The 24674-nt window shown below is 34.2% G+C and overlaps 1 protein-coding gene across 1 annotated transcript in view; it reads right to left on the bottom strand.

Annotated features, from left to right (window-relative positions):
- LOC131801326 (uncharacterized) overlaps window positions 1-24674 on the bottom strand; it is a 103892-nt gene that overhangs the window by 41872 nt on the left and 37346 nt on the right. Inside the window, exons 5-6 of the mRNA XM_059119875.1 lie at window positions 18596-18736; window positions 10539-10663 (exon numbers count right to left, since the gene is read on the bottom strand). Of these exons, the coding sequence (XP_058975858.1) occupies window positions 10539-10663; window positions 18596-18736 (266 nt within the window). The remainder of the gene's footprint in view (window positions 1-10538; window positions 10664-18595; window positions 18737-24674) is intronic.

Raw genomic sequence — 24674 nt, 5'->3', positions numbered from 1 at the left:
TATATTTGAATAATCGAACATTGACTGGGGGTATACATCTGTCGGTAATACCAACTGATACTTTTTAACTTGTTATAATTAAATTTCGAACGTAATATGTTTAAAAGAAGGAGAATTTTTCATAAACTCACCTGGAGTGCAAAATTTTTGCCAAATTTTTTTTTTTAATATTTATTAATTCCTGGCGTTTAGGTAAAGTTAAGACTTTTGATATATTCGGGGATCTATGGTAGAATTTGATGACAACTAATTTATAAGAATATTTTGAATTGATTGTAGGCTGTTGAAATTGAGATTTTATCCTTTTCTTGAAAAAAGGGTCAACAAGCCGCTTTGTTGACTCACTGGAGGTTTACAGTTTTTTACACCAAAACAATCCTCATATTGTTATTACTAATATTGCCGAAGAAACTAAATGCTTACAACAATTCAAGGCTACTTATTAATAATAAGGTGAACTTACCCCCTCTATTAAGGTTACTTTGCGAAGTATAAATTAAATTAAGAAATTAAGAAACACTTGTCTCCTCTTTTTTAATTCCACGTTTATAGTCTATTGATTTTTTCCTGTAATTATTTTATGCGTTGCACAGCGAATTAAGTATTTATTAACGAGTTTTTAATCATTTAATGTGCTTAAGAAAGCCAATATATTTGCCTGCGGTGGCCCACCGTGCGTATGATCATTGAATATTCAATTAAATATTACCCATACGCTCTGAGGTAACATGATGAGGATGGCATACAAAACATATGAACGAACACACACAATACCAAATAATACAAACGTCCACGACTAGGTACACACAATCCTTACAACAATCCACCTGAGGAGAAGTCGGAGGCAAAAGGAGAGACATCTACATGCTTGTTAAAAATTTCATTTTAATTGTGTTCTCCTGCTACTCTGTATTTATATGACTCGTTCCTGTATGTTTTTTTCCTACATCAATCTGTTTATGGTATTTTATTTACATCAGAGAGGTCTCTCGTCTGGGGTTGTGTGTGTGTGTGTAAGAGAGAGATAGAGAGAGGGTGGTTGTACTGCCCAAATGCATATGAATGGATTGACTAACGGACTACATAACAGAGTGGCTGCTGGGTCCAATGAATAAGAATGCATTTGGGATGAAAAATGCCAGAACGCAACAATGCCATTTGCCTGTAACTCTGTGTGTGTGTGGGTTGTAGTTATTATGTTGGATGCTGTACCACCCATCGTCAGTTGGTCGTTCCATCCGACCGGTTATTATTGTGTAAACAAAAACGTAAAGTCAACAATATGAAAATGTAATTAAGCCCTGATATCAATGAGGTAAGCTAACGTTATGGAGATTGTATTCGGATATTGGGTATTTGTGTAGATATCAGCAAATACCCACACACACCCACACACTCACATGCATGCATACGTAACTCTGATTGTGTATGGTGGACTACATTATATTTATGCAAAAATATATTTATTTTTGAGCAGATCCACACACACACACACACATGCACACATCCATGTAACTATGCATCATTGATGCCTTTGTCGTTGTTGATGTTGACGCTGATTATGGTCATTGTTAAAGATACTGATGACATATAGGGAATGAATTTCGTATTTACACACACACACACACACCTATACTTGGCAAGCAGTTTGTCTAGCAACAAAAAGATCAATTTCAATTTTATGAATTTATTTACACACACACACATACAAAAACTGAAATTCCCAATATACATGTACATATATCACAGCACATAATTGCAAATAAAACCACATCCCAGAGAAGTATGACTGGATTGAAGAGTTGTGTTCGGTTTCTTTTTTTTTTTTGCAAAAGAAAAAATCTTAAATCAAGTATTGATTTCATATTGGAAAAGCTGTACTAATACTAGCCGCCCTCAACAACGAAAGAAACATAAATCCAATTTATTTTATAAAATCAAAATATTGTGTGAATATTTAATTGGAAAACAAGATTCCTTAAAAAGTTATCTTGGGAAAAAAATAACAAACATACATATGACTATATTTGTAGGTTTTTTTGTGGAAAATAAAATTTGAGGTTTGGACAAGATTGGAAACAGTATATGAAAGAAAAAAAAAACCAAATTACAAAATTGGGGTTTTTGCATTGAAAAACAAATTCTCAAATTTTATTTATTGGTTGGAAATATAAGATGTATTTTGTAAAGTATTTAATATATAAAAAATTAAATAATAAATAAATATGCCTCAAGGTATATGTGTAAACCAAAAATAAATATTTGCATGAAAACCAAAACATAAAATTTAAAATTACTGATTTAAAATAAATGTTCAGAATAAGTGAAGAAATAAGTTCCATAGAAGATTTATGGTATATATAAAATGGTACTGTTAAAATATACAACAACATTTTAATGAATTAAGACCACTTATAAATTTGTTTGAAATTAATTTCCGAACAATTGTTGTCGATATTTATTTTCGCTTATTTCCCTCTGTCTGTACCTCGAAATAACCGGGTTAAGTACATTATGCGGTTCCTCCCAAACAGTACGGGTTGACGGGTACATATATTAATGTACTCTATATTTGGATGAAAACTGTCGGATCCATGATACAGAGGTGCTAATATTTAATTTTTTTTTTAAATATTATCTGTGGCTGTACAACCGAATCCTTTGATCTCACAAGAGTAGTCAAGACGAAACCATTATCAAAAAAAAAAAAAAAAAAAAAAAAATGGTCTCTTTGGACGAAATCCGTTGAAGGAAGAAAATTATGAAAATATGTCGTTGTCCGTCTGTCTCAAATTTGGGAAGGAATTGAGCAAAAAAGTTTTTTTTTTTTAATGTTAAATTATTTCTCTTTTGTCTGTATTTATTTCAAGAATGTTCAGGGTGAGATGAAAAAACTGCAAACAACTTCAGACTGCTGTAATTTCTAAGCCACTCGTCCGACGGCTGTTAAAATTATTCCAGTGACAGCTCATTTTATTGTTTACAAGCGTACAAAAGCAAAAGTTGCTTCGCTCAGCCGAAAGTGGTGAACTGCGGAATTTGGTTTTCTCCGATGAGAAAACATTTGTTGTCCAGCAGTTTGTAAACAAACAAAATGATAGTGTTTACTTGCCAAAGACGTCAGCTGAAAATGTGCACCGTGGCATCAGAATAAATGCCGAATATTATCGCGAAAATATTCTGGAGGGTGTATTAAAGCCTTGAACACGAAAACATTTTGGCCGCAGACCTTGGACATTCCAGCAGAACTCAACACCATCGCACTCAGCACGCGCCACCCAAGAATGGTCACAAAATTTCCTCGCTTCATTTCCAGTGCACAATGGTCACCAAAATCTCCTGATACCAATCCGTTGGACTCTTGTGTCTGGAGTATTTTGGAAAGCAAGGTTGGCACTAAGAAATACCAAAGTGTTGATCACGTTAAGCAAGCGCTTCCCCGGCATGTGCCAAAATACCGCAGAGCAACATTTAACGGTTTAGCAATGTTTAATGGTTTCATTGACCGTTTGAAGGCCACAATTCGTGCCAAAGGTGACCAAGTCGAACAAATCTAAAGTTATTCTAAAATTTGATGCTATTTCCGACATTTTTTGCTTTCATTCAATAAAATTAAAAATCATGGCTTTGGACTTTGCTGCAGTTTTTTATCTCATCCTATTTTGTATTGTGTATTTGAATGAAGACGAATTTAGACAATAGGTGTTACAGACTCCCCAGTCGGATCCATGGCACAGAAGAGCTAATATTTTAGGATTTTGTGAAATATTATTTTTAGATGTACACCATATCAGACCGACTCCTTAGATCTCACAAGAATTGAATTAATACCTTGTATTGAACAAACGAAATGAGCTAGAATTAGAATGAGAGTCACTAATGGAGTGCCGGATAGATATACCTAAGGTTTTTTGGAAATTCGAACTTTAAGGTTATGAAAAGTTCCAAACCGTGCAATAAACCTCTAAAATGGCATAATTTGGTATTATGTGAATGGATAGAGCGAAAAAAAAAGAGAATCAAGGTTGGAAAGTAAGTTTGATATAAGGAGATAGTTTTGGAAATGTGTACTAGGTGTTCTAAATTTTACTAAATCTAGAACAGTTTGGTTTAGGGTGAACTACAGAAGCTGGTATTATGAAGTTTTGTATTGGGGTCTCTGTTGGTGGTAGGTTTGTGATAAAGAGGTGGTTTTAGAAATGTGTACTACAGAATACTACTGTACACGGAAAATACTAAATTGTGCTATATTTGGTACAATTTAGTATTGAGTCAACAGATATTGCTTGGAATCTGCAATTTGGTATTAGGATCGCTGTTCTTGTGTAGCCTGGACATGGAAATATTCTGGAAATATGTACTTTTATGGTATAAAAACCGTCCTAAAAATGTTCGAAAAGTACTAAATGGTACCACGTTTGCCGCTGTGAGAATGTATGGAGCTAGAATCCGGAAATTTCATGGAAATATGGAGGTGGATTTGAAAAGGAGTTGGTCAAGGCTGTTGGAGTCTAGGATAGAGAGCTGTAGGTGTTTGGGATATGAGTACTAAATGTTACTAATTTTGGTATCGGGTGAAGGGAGAAAGTTGAAATTATGAACTTCGATATTGAGGTCGCTGTTGGTTTCCTTGGAGACGTTGAAATAGTTTTGGATAGAAAAGGTGCAATGGTTGAACTAATATCCTTTACGGTAAATTTCAAAAATTAAATATTTTGAAGTCTCATTGGTGTAAAAAGAAAAAAAATCTTATTATTTTTCGAAAAAGGGATAACTTGAATAATATTTGAGAACTTGATAGTTTGAAAATTTGTATGAAGTTTGGATTAAGAAATTTTGTCAACTTGAACAAAGTGTACAATTGGAGTACTAAAAAGACCGAACGAACTGTTGAAAGAATTTGGCGGACTTTTAGCTGTCAAAGTAGCGAGCACTGGTTAGTTTTATACATAACATTCGCCCGCCCCGCAAAAGAGTTCAATTGAGGTCCAAGATCCGGTATAGTCCTCATGCTACGGCATTTGTCCATGTATTTTGAAGATTCTAAATACATTTATGGAATTTGGTATTTATTGCTTCTTATAGGCATCTAACCACGCTGCAAAAATGGTCAGTGTGGATGCAAGTTGCGGTGAAGCCTTTATACAATGTTACCTCCAAACGACGTACCCAAAAAAAAAAAAAAAAAATTACAACACATTTCGGGGCGTCCAACTAGTTGCATATATACAAAAATTTTCAGAAAATAAAACAATTCCAATGCGGCTTGGGTTCTAGTGCCGCTAACCTGCGCATGTTCTTGTTACCTCAACAAAATCAGCATTTTTACGATTTAAACCAAATTTTTTATGGACCCGTTTGAAATTAGGCATTAAAAGTTTGTTGTAGGTATCCTACCCACTGGAATAAAATTTTTATAGTAGATCCAAGTTTCGGTAAAGCATCCATACAACGGCATCTGCAAATATTCAATTATCTCATGATTTTAGTATACTCCAAGGAAAATCCATGAAACCCTTATTTCGATTGATAGTTTTGTCGATATAATTTAATAGGGCACAATAAACTTATGCAGATACACATCTTAGTATAGCCCCCACAAACGGTATTTAGTTTTCAAAGGATTTTTTTTTAATTTTTTAAGTTTCCTCCAAATGCTGGAGGGTATTAAATGTTCGGCTTGTGCCGAATTTAGCTATATTTGTAGTTTTTGTATTAACTTCGATTAAATTTCAGCAATTTGCAATTAAATGTTTTTCTTTTCGCGAATCAACAAAACTGCATTCTTTTGGTATTGACATAAAAACCAGCATAAATTTCTCGCTGCCCCGGGAAGACTTTTCTTTCAGTTGTGTGCGTGCGTGTGTGTGTGAAAGGACTTTAAGCTCGATACGAGTGAATATTATGTTAAAACACCATAATAAATGTAATTCAACAATGCTTTAGAATCGCTGCTGATTTCTTTCCTTTTTCTGTTTGTACTGCTCCGAATATTGGAGAAGGCTATGGACTTTTTGTTGTTGTTGTGGAAATGAATACAAAAGAAAACAAAAAACTCGTTTCGTTTTTTACTGTTGTGCTCAATTGTAGGTTCCATTACCGGTCGGTCAACCTTTTTGCCAGGCGCTGGTGATCCTTAACAAAATGCACAACATTGTATTTGTGTTAGTTAGGATGGGTGTGTGTGTGTATTTGTTTGTGTGAAAATGTTCTTAACGGATGGTGAATGGCGATGGCGAATGGTTTTGTTTGACTGTAAATGCTGACAACTGGATCCTTTTCATTGCTTTCAACAAATACGAACACACATACAAACACACACACTGATGCACACATTCAAGTGTGGTATACATTTAAACATTTGCAAAACATCAGCCAGCCAGCAACCAACCAACCATCCAACGAGAGGAGGTATGGAATTTATTCGGCGAACATGTCGGAAATGAATAAAATGAAGACATGTATTGTTGTTTTCAAAACTGCAAACGGAGGTGGTTGTATATTTTCGTTGTTGTTGTTGTTTCTCGTTTTTCGGGGTTTATGTCACTTCATTTGGCTTTGGCTGGGAGGGCACGTATATGTGTGTGTGCTAGTATGGGTGTGTGAAACATTTTGTCCATTTCGCCTCGTTTTCATTGTTATGACCATGGCTCGCGCTGTGTTAACTCTCTGTTATATAGCCATTTTGTTATGCCTGTTCCATTTGGCGAATGGGTTTTTTTGCTGTAGTTTAATCTCACACCCGCCTCTTAATGGTGTCACAACGTTCACATTCGAATGTGTTTTAACGTTAGCATCGGACAGGGAAAAAAAGGTCATAATGAATTTTCAAGTTCATAATAAAATTGTTGAAGTTTTTCATATGCAGTTTTATGGCGTTGCTTTTTAATGTTCCGGCCGGCCGGTCGGTCGGTCGTCAGCAATAATGAAAAATAATTTTTCAAATTGTACGAGGCAATTTAAATGCGAACATGAGAAGAATTCTTGTGGGTTCTTATATCGATTGGCATTTTTAGATGAGGAATGGGTGTTCGGGGGGGGGGGGGGGGGGGGTACTTTTAAAGTCATTTCAGAATTTTGAGAAGAGGCTAAATGATGGATATGGGGGGATAAGCAGAACATCTTTGTGTGGCTTTATTGTGCATTATTTTACCAAATAGGAATGGAAAATAATCAAAAAATGGAAGAAGTTGCAAGTGCCCGCTACTTCGTCAGAGAAAAGTCCACCTTAAAATATTAAATTCGCTTCAACAGTCCGTGTGAGGCTTTTTAAAAAAAATGCGTAATTTGTTCTGTTTGACAAAATTTTTGTAATCCAAATATTCTTATAAGTTATTTAAGTTTTCCCATTTTCGGAAAGAATAATAGGGAAATGTTTCTTTCCTATCTTTCATTTTTAAGTTTACAGCCAAAATTACTGCACAATGGACCCACATCGAATTTTTCTGTCCAAAAATATTTCATTGTCGCGATATGTAAGCCTTAGAAACCAACAGTGACTTCAATATCAAATTCCAGAATTTCAGCATTCAAAACAATGGACATATCTCCATCCTAGACACTTAGAGTGATCCAAAATTAGTACCACTTAGCATCTTTCGAACAATAGTAATACAAATTATTAAGACCACCCCCATATCCCAACACCGAATACAAGCAGAGACCTTAATTAAAATTTGAGCATTTGATCTCTAGCCCTTAACTCCATACCAAATTTAGTACTATTTAGTACTTTTCGTGCAATTATAGTAGACATTTCCAAAACCAGTTTCATATCACAATTCCAGATGCCAATATACCCCTCAATATACCCCTCAATATAAAATTTGAGAATTCGAGCACTATTCTTACACCCAATACCAAATTTAGTACTATTTAGTACATTTCGTACTTTTTCAATTCCAGATACCAACGGAGACTTTAATATCAATTTTCAGGATTCCAGCTCTATTTCTGCACCCAATACTAAATTGAGTACCATCTGGTACTTTTCGTACAATTATAATACACATTTCCAAATCCACTTACATATCTCAATTCCAGATACCAACGGAGACCTCAATTCGAATTTTCAGGATTCCAGCCCCATTCCTCCACCCAATAATAAATTTTAGTACTATTTGATACTTTTCGTACAATTATAATACACATTTCCAAATCCACCTACATATCTCAATCCCAGATGCTAATAGAGACTCGAATATCAAATTTCAGGATTTCAACTCGATTATTTCGCACAATACCAAATTTAGTACCATTTTGTACTTTCCGTATAATTGTCGTATACACATTGTCATGGTACACATTTTCAAAACCAGTTCCATATCTCAATCCCACATAGCAAGAGAGACCTCAATATAAAATTTCGGGGTTCCAGCTTCAATGCCCAATTTAGTGTCACTTAGTACTTTTCGTATAATTATGGTACACATTTCCAAAAACCTCCTCAATATCTTAATCCTAATTTCCAACAGCGATATCTGTATCAATTTTCAGGATTTTATCTCTATTTCTTCACACAAAAACTAATTTAGTACTATTAGTACGTTTCCCACAATTATAGTACACATTTCGAAAATTCTCTACTATATTTCAACCACTTCACCTAAAAACATATTTAGTACTATTTAGTACTTTTCGTACAAATATTACTAAAACCACATCCATATCCCAATTCCATATACGATTAGAGACCTTATTATCAAATTTGAGTATTCCAGCCGGATTTCAGCCTTTTCCTTTCAGCCAATACCAGATTTAGTACTATTTAGTACCTTTCGTATAAAAATTTGCAAAAAAACCTCCATATCTCAATCTCAGATACCTACAGTGACATCTGTGTAAATTTTCAGAATTTAACCTCTATTCCTTCACACAGTTACAAATTTAGTACTATTTGGTACTTTTCGTAAAATTATAGTACACATTTCCAAAAGCACCTCCATGTCTCAATTCCAGAATTCCAGAAATATAGAACTATTTAGTACTTTTTGTGCATTTGTGGTACACATTTCAAAACCACCTTCATATCTGAATCCCAAATACCAATAGAAACTTCAATTTCAGATTTTGGCATTCTAGCTCTATCTCTTCACCCAACACCAAATTTAGTACCATTTAGTACTTTTCGCAGAATTATAGTACACATTTTTAAAACCACCTCCATATCTCAATTTCAGATACCAACTGATACCTCAATATCAAATTTGAGGATTGCAGCCGGTTTTCAGCCTTATCCCTCCATCTAATATAAAATTTTGTGCTTTTCGTACAAATATAGGACGCATTTTTCAGGCCACTGCAAAGTCTCAATAACAGATACCATCATTAATCTAAATATGAAATTTCAAAATCTTATCCCTTTCCCCTCACACAATACCAAATATGGTACCATGCGGTACTTTTCGTACAATTATAATATACATTTCCGCAACCAACTCCATATGTCCAGGCTACACATGAACAACGACCCAATTACCAAATTGTACCAAATATAGTACAATTTAGTACTTCCATCTTCGTCCGTTCACCCTTAACCAAACTGTTCCCAATTTAGTACCAATTGGTATAGTTCCAAAACAACCTTCACATACCAACCTTACTTTCCAACCCTGATTTTCATATCAAATTAAAAATTTTTAGCCCTACCCGTCCTCATAATAAAAACTGGTACCATTGCCAAATTTCAGATTTCTAGTACTGTGTGTTCACCCAATACCAAATTGCGCAAATTTATAGTGCTATTTAGTACCTTTGGTCCACTTTTCCAAAACCACCTATTTATCACAAACCTACCACCAAAAGAGACCTTAATACAAAATTTCAAAATTCCAGCTTAATCCGTTCACTCTAAACCAAAATAAGTACTATTTAGTACAGTTCGCACACTGAGTACACATTTCCAAAACCACCTTCATATATAAACTTACTTCCAAATCCAGATTCTCATACCAAATTTTTGTTTCAGTTCACATAACTCCAAAGTTTATTACCATATTGGAACTTTTCGTAATCTTAAAGTTCGAATTTCCAAAAACGCTTTGGTACATTTATCCTGTCCTCCATCAGTGACTCTCATTTAAAGTTAATTCCATAATTCCACCTCCTTCCGTTTGTCCATTATAAAGTATTAAATGTTTAGTGCCTTTCCTACCCTTTTAGTACGAATTTTGAAAAACCCAACCTTCGCATCAAGAATGACCTTCATACAAAGTCTCTAGAAACTAGCTTTAGCCGTTTCGTCTGGATGTTAATTCTCAGTCAGGTATTTCTGTACTACTTTATATAAATCGATATATAACTTTCATTGACTGATCTGCAGAAATCTGCAAAATATAAGCTCGAAGTAATCGGGAGGATATCCTGGTGTGATCTTCTTTTAAATTTTTCGAAAAAAAATGTCGAATTTATATTTAGAATTAGACGTTACCGAATGTGGAATGCAATAACTAATATTTACTCAACGCGCATTTCCCCAAAAGATCATCAATTGTTATTTACCTAAATATTTTCAAAATAAAATCGTACGCTGTACTTACCCCATTCTTTTCACACACACCGCCGGCATTCTTCAAATCACCCGTCCAGGCCAGACCCAGTGTGCCCATTTCGAAATCCCGATAGGTGAACATATAAGCCAAACAGAAAGCATCGTAATCCTCCTCTGAAAATGGCAAACAAACAAAAAAAGACATACAGTACATATTTCAATACAAAAATACTCAGAGGTAAGAGTATTAGGAGAATAAAGGAATTGAAGATAAAGAAGAAAGCTTAGACTAAAGAATACAAAAAAAATGAGACGAGACGAAATGATAGCATTAGAGACGTCATTTAATGTCGAAAAAATAAAATAGCAACACTGTGAGGGATTATTATTTTTTTCTAAGAGCATATGCTACAGTAGCATACCGATAATTGTAATCCAAACAACAAACTCATGTGAACTATAATATCCTGCATCACCTGTTCACATTTTGCTCTAATCTGAATTGACTGTATTTAAGTCTCTAATTGTACAATATTAAGCAAAAACATATAAATATTTGTTTTGTTTTTGTGTTGGTGTGTGTATGTTGTTATAATAATTTTTATATCGTTAGAGCACTGCAGCATTTAAATGTGAATAAATCTTTTGTGTCTCGTACCATCGCTCGTTACTGTGATACTGGAAGCATAGTCCGACGTCAAGGAAGTGGACGGAAGAAAACAGCAACATCAGCAGAAATGGCTCCAAGTGTAAAGAAGCGACTTGATCGAAACCCGCGTCGCAGTGGCCGAAAAATGACTCGTATCGCAATATTCCATTCGGTAAATATTGAAAAATGAGCTGGGGTAAAACCATTCAAATTCCAACAATTGCAATAACTTACACCGCAACAGAGAGATAATAAGAGCTAAAGAGTTGCTTCGCTTGGCCGAAAGTGGTGAACTGCCGAATGTGGTTTTCTCCGATGAGAAAACATTCGTTGTCCAGCAGTTTATAAACAAACAAAATGATTTTTTACTTGCCAAGGAGGTCAGCTGTAAATTTGCGAAAATTTTGAAAACTAGTAAAAAAGTATGTCCCTGCATTTAAATATATTTGGACTTGGATTTTTCAAACTGTCGACCCTTTATGAAGGAGTTTCTGAAAGAGTGGGCAAATATTGATCCCTTCATATCTGATCTATGTCTGATATTATTATAACAACGTGCAAGATTTTAACAAGTCACTATATATGGGATATGTGATAATTTTTGGGAAACGTTGCAATGTGCGTCAGGTACCAGATATTGTGGACTGAGAAGTATTCCGAAGGGGTGGACTGATATCTTCACACCAGGCATTATTTGGGTAAAAATATTTTGATTCTAAATTTGGACCGTTGTGGGAAGGAATGATCGGATATATTCTCTCTCCACGCCAGATTCTGTGTTAATAGAAATGTGGTCATGTGTTTGTTTTTCAAAATTATTAGGAGATATAATTATTCAAAATTTTAACCCTTTGAGGGGGTGGTACTCGATGAGGTAGATTGATACTGTTCATTTTTGCACCTTGCCTACAACTGATAAAATTATTGTGACCTTTTGTGGGGGAGGTACCAGAAAAAGTGGAAATTGAAGTGATATTTGACAAAATTTGACAAAGGTATTCAAAGACTGCATCTGCATAACAAAAATCAAAAGATCCGATGAAACATATAGTGGGAGCTATAGATTATGTACTTGCTTCTAGAATAAATTCGGTTGCATTTTTTGTATTGTTCGTATTTTCGTATTATTTTGGCTGATATTATAAATTTTTTTGTACAACAAATTTCCGATCGGAAGATGATATATGTGAAAACTATATTAAAATCGGAATCAATTTTTACAACATTTGGCAAAGCAAACAATGGCAATAGAACTAGATAAGGAACTATATCGCAATTTGGCGCGGCGAATAAAATAACCGAATATTGATGAAGGCAGCCTCAAAATGGGTAGATATTGTACATTTTTCATAAGGGAAATGTTTATACTATCAGAAAAAAGACCAACGTTAAACATTTTAAAATTCTCAATATCAGTAGATATCAACATTAGGGATGTACAATACAGTGGATATGGATAACCTAGGGACAGCTTATGACCTTTGAGGTAGATATCATTATGGACTAATATTGAATATCTGTAGGGGCGTTTTATATTTTCTGAGAACCTGAATTACAAACGTCTAAAAATTGTTTTATATGGTTGGTTATTTGGTATGTAAAATTTACAATGAATGTCAGAAAAATCAGAATTTCGGAGGAGGACGGCCTAGAGGGCCCACTGCCTATATACATAGTTTCTACACTAAATAGTATACATGGAATGATAACACTGTAACACATGGTAAAATAACCTAAATATAGGGAGCCAGTTCCTCCCTCTTCCACAAATTTAAACATTTTAGGATTAATATTCCTCAGAGTCCGTGCATTTTTCGTACATAGTGTCTTCAACAGTATTGTAAAGAAAAGTACAAGGAATATTCTGGCCTCAAGCAAAAAAAGGGGTCTTGTTGGACCTTTTTTAAAAATGTAGCAAGTCAAAATATTCCACAAAATTATGTCTAATAAAATTTTTACTATAGGTCCTAGAAGACGTTAAAAGTATAAATCTTACCTAAAGACCAGAAATTCATATATATTAAAGACAAATTTTAGAGTTAAAATTGTTTTTTTTTTTGTGTGAGTTAGTCCAAAAATCTCCAATAAAGCATAATTTTAGAAGAATGACGTCAAAGACGAAAATATTCTTCATGAAATTTCAATACAAGTCACCAAGGGAAAAAAATATTTCCCCTGTATATAAACAAAAATATTCGCAACAATGTTCCCAAAAATATCCGAAAATATTTCCTATTTGATTAATTTTTCCTCAGACTTTTTTCGAGTTCACGCCTGAAAGTAACATAAAATTTAATTTTAGATGGAAGGTGTCAAAAGAAGAAATAATCTACACATCATTTCACTATAAGTCTCGGAATAAACTATATATCCAGGTTTAATAGTTTTTATGAAAATTGCATTCAAAATGCATGTACTACAAGTGAGAATAATGTGATAATGTACTGCTAATTTAACACGTTTCCAATCGGAGTCAAAATTTAAAGGTAGATTTCATTTTTTGGAGAAAGTGTCAAAGGAGGAATTATTCAAGATCGTATTTCATTGTTAGTCTTTGAACGAACGAAGTTTGTATATTCAATATTTACCATGAAAAAATATCATAAATTTTCGTTAAAGAAAAACTTTGTTTATTTCGCAAAAATAGCACTTTTTCCGATTCGCTGCAATATCTTAAAATTTCACAGTATAAGAGCTAGTATAGTTGTGGATAATTCTAAGTCGATTCATTTTCATTCTCATTTTAATTTTGTTTCGTAATCATACAAAAATGAGGATCCATAAAATATCACAACTAATTTTTGAAGTAGCAATGTTTGGTATTTAATTTCTTTGTACCAAGAATTAACGTCATCAACAACCCTGCCAATGTCCTTGAAATTCAAAAACTGTTTTATTTTACATGAAGTTCGAAGAATACATGCTGGTCATGAAACAGCTAATTTGTGTACATTTCACACACGAACGCATTTTCATAAAACAACATCAACTCAACTAACGTTCCGAGAGAGAGAGATAGAGAGTGCGTTGTCCAAAGTAGAACATTATTCATTAACATTATAATTCACCTTGAATTTAGTTTTGAGTTGCATTTCTTCAAATGTAATTGATTTTCAAAACATTTTACATATCTCTTATCAGAAATGTGTAAACAACAACGGTTGAGATTTTCTATATGATCCTCTCTCTCTCTCTCCCCTTAGAAGTGTGTGTGTTTGCATGCTGGCGTCAGTGCGTGTTTCTCATTTCCATTCAATGTTTTTTTTTTTGTTACCGTGAAAAGTAGAAAAATCCTTCAACTCAACATTTTCAATGGAGGAAAAATAAGTAAAAGTAAGTTATATATAGACATTCCAATGTATGTGTGTGTGCTGCAGTGTGTGTGTCTGTGGATTACTCACAACTACATCATGCCCCGTAATATTCATATTGGATGCATATGCATAAGATTACATATATTAAATGTAAACCGACCGTATACAATATTTAATCAGCTTTCATGGAAATTAGGTTAGAACGAGTGTTTACTTGTTGATATTGAATGCGATGCTTGCGGAATGGCAATTGTATTAACTTATTTACTGGTTACATTTGTAATATATATATATATATATATTTACTAAATCATTGAGAGGGAGAGGAAGAGAGAGAGAGAAAACATTTTAGATATGAGATAACATTTATGGATGCAGAGAAGGACAGGGTCGTTTTGCATGGTTTGTCTTTTGAGGGCTCATCATTACCTCAAGTAAAAATTTAAAATGAAAAAAATTTTTTGAGGGTCATCATTACTAATAGATTGTACTTTATGCCATGATTTTTATTAATACCTTTAAGGATCAATAATGTGATAGTATTAAAATTAATGTGTAGATGGTCTTCGTTTTAGAAAATGGTAGGAGATCAATAACCTTTATGCTATCTGGTGTTTCTCGGGTCAGTTTCAATCCTCAAGTAAAAGTTTAAAATGAAAATTGGTTCGCCTAACAGTTGACTATCTATCCTACCACTTTATATATATAACCAGTAAAGAAAGTCTTAAAGTCGGGCGGGGCCGACATTTTGATACCCTACACCACTTTGCTAATTTAGCAGAGCTCCACATAACAATAAAAAGTTTTTTTATGGGAGATTTCAATCATACACGCTATGATTATAATTATAATTTAAAATCAAAGGACTAAATATGCCAAAGCATTTGTATCTTTTAAATTCGGACTTGTATTGCCCCTTTGGTGCACAATTAATTTGAAATCGGATAAAGATATACATGGGAGCTATACCAAACCAGAACCTATCTCGATAAAAATTGGCAAAGATATTTCTGAGCTGTATTTTCCCGGAATATAACATTGCTACGGAGTGCATATTACGGCTGTGGGTAACAAATATAACAAATCGGATGAACAATATATATGGGAGCTATAGCAATATCTGATTCCATCTTCACCAAATTTGACATACTAGCTTCTAGACTCAATTCAGTCATAAATGCCAAATTCCATCCCATTTGGACAAATATTAGAGGTTTGGTGTACAATAAAAGGCAAATCGGACGAAGTTATATATATAAGCTATATCCAAATCTGAACTGATCTCGATAAAATTTAGCAAATGTATTTCTGAGCTGTATTTGATATATTTCCACAGATATTGTTGTTACGAAGTGCATATTACGGCTGCGGAGGACCAAAAATAACAAATCGGATGAATAATATATATGGGAGCTATAGCTATATCTGAACCGATTTCGATCAAATTTGGCATACTTATTTTCAGGCCTAATTTGATTATATGTGCAAAATTCCATAATAGTCGGGCTGATATTACACGTTTGGTGCACAATAAAAGGCAAATCGGACGAAGATATATATGGGAGCTATATCTAAATTTTGACAGATTATTCAATAGGGTTCGTCCTTGGGCGAAACAAATGATTTGTGCAAAATTTCATCTGGATCGCGCAATAAATGCGAACTGTACTTTGTTTACAAAAATACATGGACAGACGGACGGAAGGACGGGAGGACGGATATGCATAAATCGACTCAGAATGTGATTCTATGCAGATCATCAAAAGGAACTATGGGTCTATCTCGTTTCCTTTTGCCTGTTACAAACAAACGCACAAAGAAATAATACCCTGACCACCTAGTGGTCAGAAATTGAGTATTTCTTGTTATTGGTCCTTTTTTTTTGTTTTCTGTCAGAGAAATACGAATTGCAAGAGTCGATTTTTCCAAGAGGAATTTCATTGCCGTTTATTTCTTTCACATCCACCCCAATGTCTCCAACATAAATCCATGTCGTATGGAAAAAAATAATGCAATTTTATAAAACCACATACATGGCTTGTTATTGCTAACGTAATATCTGCGGATATCATCTGACTGGGTATGCGTGCCTTTATTAACTTTATTGCATTTTGACTGCGGTTATTGTTGAATATTTTTGCAAATTTTGCAATTATAAATTATTTCGAGCAGGCAGAGAGATGTCATACCAGTTTTTTTTTTGACATGCATACCAACATACACGTTGGCATGCAAGATATTATTAAGGTTGAAGTTTGCCATGGTATGAGGGTTTGTAATGTTGCTCGAGAGGATATATATAACCATTTTAAGTTAAGAATAACATTAAGTGGAAATTCTACAAATTCATAAGATGCTGTTTATAAATGCAGTTGTGAGATTTCGAAGAAATGCCAAATGAAAGCTGTAGTGGGATTGTCGAACTCTTTTTTTTATTAAACCGAAAAATGGGTAACTTTGAAACCCAAAATTTTGATATAAAAAATAAGTTAAAGGTGACAACATGGGTAGGTCTTAGCGACTACTTTGATTTCGTCGCTAACTTACCAACAAATGTCGTTGATTACCGAAATTATAAGCGTTTTAATATTACCGATTTTTTTCAATAAATGAGTAAGAGAATTACACTACCGGTTTATATTTTAGTCACATATAAAGTGAGCTTTTATGATTATTGAAGTATGTTGTCGTGATAGTGTGATTTCTTTATATTTAACTGGAAAACCACAAGTGGCTATCGTTAGAGCACTCCAGCATTTAAATGTGAATAAATATTTTGTCTCGTGCCATCGCTCGTTATCGTGATACTGGTAGCGTAGCCCGACGTCAAGAAAGTGGACGGAAGAAACACAGACACAGCAACATCAGCAGAAATGGTTCGAAATGTAAAGAAGCGACTTGATCGAAACCCGCGTCTCAGTTGCCGAAAAATGGCTCGTGAGCTGAACATATCGCAATATTCCATTCGGCAAATATTGAAAAATTGGTCTACAATTGCGACATGTAGAGTAGCTGCAAAATCAGGAAATTTTTCTTTTTTGTGGCCCATTTCAACATCTAAATATTTTGCTACCATCTCCAAAAACAATAGGGTTATATTCTGACCCTCAACGTCCCTCGATCACCTCAAGCAAGCGCTTCGCCAGGAATGGGCCAAAATATCGCAGAGTAACAATCGGGCAGCGTGCGACGGTTTCATTGGCCACTTGAAGGCCATAATTCGCACCAAAGGTGACCAATTCGAACAAATCTAAACTTATTCTAAAATTTGATGCTATTTCCGACATGTTTTGCTTTCATTCAATAAAATTAAAAAAAAATGTAAAAATTGAGAATTATGGCGTTTGACTTTGTTGCAGATTTCATAGACTAACTCTACTCAAAAATATTATATAGATATATATATATATATATATATATATATATATATATATATATATATATATATATATATATATATATATATATATATATATATATATATATATATATATATATATATAGATATATCCTCTGCATAATGGAACTTCAAAATTTTGGATATTTTAAGAACAGCTGATTTGTTTTTAATTCAAATTTTCACATTGTGGAGGGTATAAAAAGTTCGACAGAACTTAATGTCGCATTTACATGTTTTTTACCATAGTCCTCATCACAATCTTCTGCTTTAAAATGTCAATGGAATAGAAACATTTTTGTCGCACATTTCCATAAAGAGAGTGAGACCACTGTGGGTTTGTTTAAAAAAGTTCTAAGGTGGCGAAACTTAATTTACAATACAGGAACCTTCCTGTATACAAAAGAGTAACAAAATCGCATTTTGAGGGTTTTCTCATTCAGTTTTTAATGATAAGATATCTAAATTCATTTTTCCTCATATTACCCATTGAAGATATTACAGACTTTTTGCAATCGTTCCATATATCAATATTCTAATAAAGATTTTTCTTTTTAAAAAAAATTGCATTCCAAAATTAATTTGAATAAAGTTTTCCTCAAATTTATTTTAAGTTAAGCAAAAATGATTTTGAAAACACTTTAAATTAAGTTTACCAAAAATAAGCTATTTTTGTCCACTCACAGCAAATGATATCTTATCGTACAATTTCTTTTCAGTTCTCAAAACAATCGCCAAAAACTTACCTGAAAACAATTCCAAGAATTTCTCAACACCATAATTTCCGGGAAATCGATATGAGGGATCCTTGATGGCGTTCATGTTGTGGACTTTAATGCGTTTTATCATGAAAGTGATGTTATCGGGCTTGCCATCATTGTTAAAGTCTGAAATGGAAAAGAACAAAGAGAAAATGAAAAACAAAACAAGTAAAAAAGCTGTAAGTTCGGCTGGGCCGAACTTTGAATACCCTCCACCATTTGGTAGAAATTTGGCAATTTTCAAAAAATTAAAATCCATTAAAAATTCTGTTAAAATCTTAAAAATACCGAAGATAGTAGTTATATTCGAATACCCTCCACGATTTGATACAAATTTGGCAATTTTCAAAAAATTAAAATCCATTAAAAATTCTGCTAAAATCTTAAAAATACCGAAGATAGTAGTTATATTGGAGTGTATACATATGCATTGTTTGTCATAAGCCATTGCCATTTCCAAATTCGAAAATTGAATTAAACGGTCAATAATGTAGCTAAAATTATAAAAATATCGTATATAGGGAGATACCGTTATATCGGAGCTGTGAAAAGACCTGGACCAACATAGACAATTTCCTGTCACAGGCTATAGCATCCATTACGAAGTTCAAATACGACATCTCAAACAATTTCGATGGAAATTGTAGCTAAAATCGTCAAAATACCGAATATAGGGGAGGTACTGATATATGGGGCCTATACGAAGATCTGCACCTGTATAGACAATTTTCTGTTACAGACTGAAGTTCCCATTATGAACTCTAAATACGTAATTTGAAACAATTCTGGTGAAAAAAGACGCTAAAATCATTAAAATACCGAATATTGGGAGGTGCCGTTATATGGGGGCTATATGGAGACGTGGACCTGCACAGACAATTTTCTGCCTTAGGCTGTTGTATCCATTCCGAACTTCAAACACCAAATTTGAAACAATTCCGGTAAATTATGTCGTTAAAATCATCAAAATACCGAATATCGGGAGGTACCGTTATATGGGGGCTATACGAAGACATGGACCTACATGCCCCATTTTCTGTCTTATGCTGTAGTATCCATTACGAACTTTGAATGCCAAATTTGAAACAATTTCGGTAAATAATGTCGCTAAAATCATCAAAATTCCGAATATCGGGAGGTACCGTTATATGGGGGCTATAGGAAGACGTGGATCTACATGACCCATTTTCTGTCATAGGCTGTAGTATCCATCATGAACTTCAAATACCAAATTTGAAACAATTCCGGTGAGTAATGTCGCTAAAAAATCAAAATACCGAATAAAGGGAGGTACCGTTATATGGGGGCTATATGAAGACGTGGACCTGCACAGACAAATTTCTGTCTTAGGCTGTAGTATCCATTATGACTTTCAAATACCAATTTTGAAACAATTCCGGTAAATAATGTCGCTAAAATCATCAAAATACCGAATATCGGGAGGTACCGTTATATGGGGGGCTATACGAAGATGTGGATCTACATAACCCATTTTCTGTCTTATGCTGTAGTATCCATTACGAATATTGAATACCAAATTTGAAACAATTCCGGTAAATAATGTCGCTAAAATCATCAAAATACTGAATATCAGGATGTACCGTTATATTAGGGCTATATGAAGACATGGACCTGCACTGACTATTTTCTGTCTTAGGGTGTAGTATTCATTACGAACTTTGAATACCAAATTTGAAACAATTCCGGTAAATAATGTCGCTAAAATCATCAAAATACCGCATATCGGGAGGTACCGCTATATGGGGGCTACACGAAGACCTGGATCTACATAACCCATTTTCTGTTTTAGGCTGTAGTATCCATTACAAACTTCAAATACCAATATTGAAACAATTCCGGTAAATAATTTCGCTACAATCATCAAAATACCGAATATCGGGGGGGGGGGGGGGGGGGGGGGGGGGGAACCTTTATATGGGGGCGTTCGGAAGCTAGAGTGATTTCCACAGACGGACAGACGGACGGACATTGTTAAATCGACATAGAATTTTATGCTGTTCAAGAATATATACTTTGTGGGGTCTAAAATGTATATTTCGAGGTGTCACAAACGGAATGACAAACTTAATATACCCTCCATACTATGGTGGAGGGTATAAAAACAATAGCATACGGCAAAGAATGCTAAAGGACAAACGGACAACGATGGTCATTCAATAGAAAAGCAGAACACAACGATAATAACAATATGGTCGGCATAAAGTGGAAAAATCAATCTACGTTGGGCTATTTTAAATGTTTGCTTGTGTGTGTGCAATTCAATAACGCTGGCTGTGTGTGAGTGTGTGTTTTAGAGATTGTTATGAGCGAGTAGTATAACACAATACACAATAAATTTCAGTTTCTGACAAAACAAATCCGATTTAAATCTCAATAACTTTTTTTCTTGTTGTGCCGTATTTTGTTTTGTGTGCACAAAACTTTATTCATTTCCGCTTTCCGCTGGCATTGCATTGCACTTTAGAGCACCTACCGCAATGGAAATACCAAAAAAAAAAAAAAATGGAAAACAAAACAGAACTGAACAAAAATGAAAAATCACAATTTTCCACGGCTAAATTGAAAAATATGCAACAAAAATGTTTCGTAGGTCGAATGGAAAAAACAAATTGTCCAGCCATGTTTTTCATTACTTTATGTTGGAATGGTGTTCGGTTTATGTGTTTGTGTGTGTGTGTGGGTGGGTGTTTGAACACCATTCTGCATATTGCATACTAAATATGCAGTGTGGAGAGAGCTGAGAGAAAAGCACAAAAAAACATGACTAGAAAATTGAGTTTCTAAAAATGTTTTTTTTTTTCGTGGTGGTTTATTTCGTTTCATTTTTTTTTTCGTTTCTGGTCCCCCTTCTTCACCGGCCACTTCACAACATGTAAAACAAATATTATCCTTGGCGGTCTATTTCGGTATTTGTCATCGTCATTCCCCCCGCCCCATATACTTACAACTAAACATTAACAACAATCCTGTACAGGCAGTTTTGCACAATGTTATTTGTTGTTGTTTGTATTTGGTGATGGCGATGGCGATGGCGATGGTGATGGTGATACTCACTTTTCGAGTATCTGCAATACTTTTTTTCCGCTGTGGCTTTTTCTAGGTAAATTGTCGCCAACACACCCAAAAAAACAAGGAGAACTATGTTGATATGTAGTGCGGACAATATTTGCCTTGATTGTCAAATTTTAGAAGTTTTTTTGTGTTTTTTTAGAAAGTAATTGAAATGTTTAGTATTGTTTTTTTAGAATAAAAAAAAATTTCGGTTTTGTAAGAAAGAAAGACAGAAAGAAAGTAAATTTCAAATCGGTTTTTTTCTCTCCAGATATATTTTTATTGGTTTCAAATTATCGTATAGCGGACATAAATCCCATTATGACCTGATTATGGCAAAGTACATTTTTCTTGGGAGAATTACATTTATTTATTCGAACCGAAAATTCAGACACAAAATCCGGATTTTATTTGGTTCTACAAAATGGGTAGCATGTGAAAGCATATGGAAATGGCCAATCTTACAAGTGGTCATATGATGGCGTTCCTTGAACCGGTTCCGGAGTTATGCATTAAAATTGATATTTTAATAACGGAACTTTTTGAATTGCCCATAATAAGTCGAAAATTGACCCATTTTGGGGTATTATCCCATATTATCTCTTGCCCTTGTTCTTGCCAAATGGTGCCAATTGTGATGGTATCTCTTGTAGTTCCGAAGATATTAGTTAAAAATATCGTGAAATCATTATTTTCTCCGTATCTAACTTTCATAGCCTTATAAGTAGCAGACCTTTACCCGGGACTTGAAATTTCCTCCTGTGGGGTATGTCCTACGCCGGCTAGGCGATTCATAGTTTTGATACGGCTCTCTGTCTGTCTGGCTGGTGCGCACCTTAGCTCTCGAAGGGAGTATCCGCTTTTATCAAAATTTGGAACATCCGGAGATGGGCAATAAAAAACCTCATAGAAATGTTTGACTTTGTGCAAACCTTGCAAATCCCAATATTTGTATTAGTCATATGTTGGGTGAGAAAATGGACATTATTGACCGACTCCATCAAATACCTCCCCCACAAAGGGTAAAAATTTGGAATAATTACAAGTTTTATAAAATACGCAATAAGTATCCGATCATGATCTTCAAACACATACCAATATATCTACTAAAACAAGACTTGATATGAACATGAAATGTATCGGGCTACTTCTTCTGGTATCTTCCACACAACGGGTCAAAATTTTAAATAATTGTATTTCTCACTAGTACGTGCCCGCTACTCGCCAGAGAAAAATCTACCTTAAGATTTGCATTCGTTCAATTTAGTAGTTTTCGAACATTTCCAAACCCATCTTCATATCTGAACCACATACCCCAATAGGGAGACAATATTAAATTTCTGTTCCTTCACACAATACCAAACTTTGTACAATTTAGTACTTTTCGTAAAATTATAGTACATATTTCCACAACAACCTCCATATCTCAAGCTTCGATATCAACATCAAATTTCGCGATTCCAGCTCTATCCTTTCACCTTATATCCATTGTTGGGTTACTTAGTACTTTTCGTTCAATTATCAATACCAACTCTATTGGTTCTCAAAAATTTTTAAATGTACTAAGTTTAGTACCTTTTAGTACGCATAAATACGAATTTCCAACACTGCCTACATTTGTCAGTCCTAGAATGCAACCATAATCTTATTTCAAAATTTCAGAACTCCAGCCACACAAATCGAAATTGTACCAAATTAAGTAACTTTTAGTACGTTTCGTGCACATAAGAACAAATTTCAAAAACTTCCTTAATATCCCAATCCTACACCCCGCCAGTAATGCTAATTTCAAATTTCAGGATACCATCTCCATTCGTTCCTCTAAATTAAAATAGTACCATGTAGTTCTTTCGTTTACATAACTATACACTTCCAAAACTACCTCCTTAAATCGATTCTACTCCTGAACCTTGATTCCCATTCCAAATTTCAAGATTTTCGCTCTAACCGTTCAGATAATACGAAATGGTACCAAATGTAATCCATTTTAGTACTTTTTGTACACTTGTAGTGCGAAAATCCTAAAACCCTTTGGTACACCTAGCATACCATCAGTGACTCTCATTCCAAATATAAAAGCTTTGACACTACTGCTTCCTCAAAAACTACGGATACCATATTTAGTAACTTTTCGTACCGTTCTAGTACGAAGATTCAGCCGTTTCGTCTGGGCATAGATGAATCGTTAAGTCAGTCAATCATTGTTTTATTAATACATAAAAAGCGAAATATGCATCCGTTTTTCTTCATGTTATATATGTCCCAATATTCGGTGTGAAGTGGGATATATCGGTACACTGCTTTGGACCCACAAAGGGTTCAACATTTTGAATAATTATATCTCTCATAAAATAAGAAATTAGAACTCGATTATCTTCAAATTTCGCACATCCCAATACTTTTACTAACACAAGATCAGGTGTAAAGATGGTGGATATGGGCTCACTTCTTCTGATACCTCCCCCACAAAGGGATAAAAATTTCGAATAACCAAAACGCAAGTAAAATGCGAAATAGCCTTTCGATACTCTTCAAATTTCAAACATCGCTACATTTTTATTAACACAAGATCTGAATTGAAGAGTACATATATCGGCCTACCGCTTCTGTAACCTCCTCCACAAAGGCCCTCAATTTAAAATACCTATATCTCTCACAACTTGCGAAACAAGCCAGCGATTCTTTTCAAACCTTTCTCTCAATCAGAGATCTGGCGTGAATTATGGAATTAATCGGCTCACTCCTCTCGTACCTCTCCCACAAAAGCTATAATTTTTGATTAGCTATTATTTCCATAACATTTATAACAGATGTCTAATTTTCTAAAATTTTGCACATCGTAATATTTTTCCCAGTATTGGAAGATGTCGAACACCTCGGCCTACTATATCTGGTACCTCGCGCATATTTCAACATTTTCAAAAAATTATCACAATTAACTATATTCATATTTAATTTAACATTTCATCATCAAGACGTAAAAATATTTCCT

The sequence above is a fragment of the Musca domestica genome, unplaced genomic scaffold, assembly GCF_030504385.1.
Source record: "Musca domestica strain aabys unplaced genomic scaffold, Musca_domestica.polishedcontigs.V.1.1 153, whole genome shotgun sequence".
Taxonomy (NCBI): domain Eukaryota; kingdom Metazoa; phylum Arthropoda; class Insecta; order Diptera; family Muscidae; genus Musca; species Musca domestica.
This window is presented reverse-complemented; position numbering and strand designations above follow the sequence as displayed.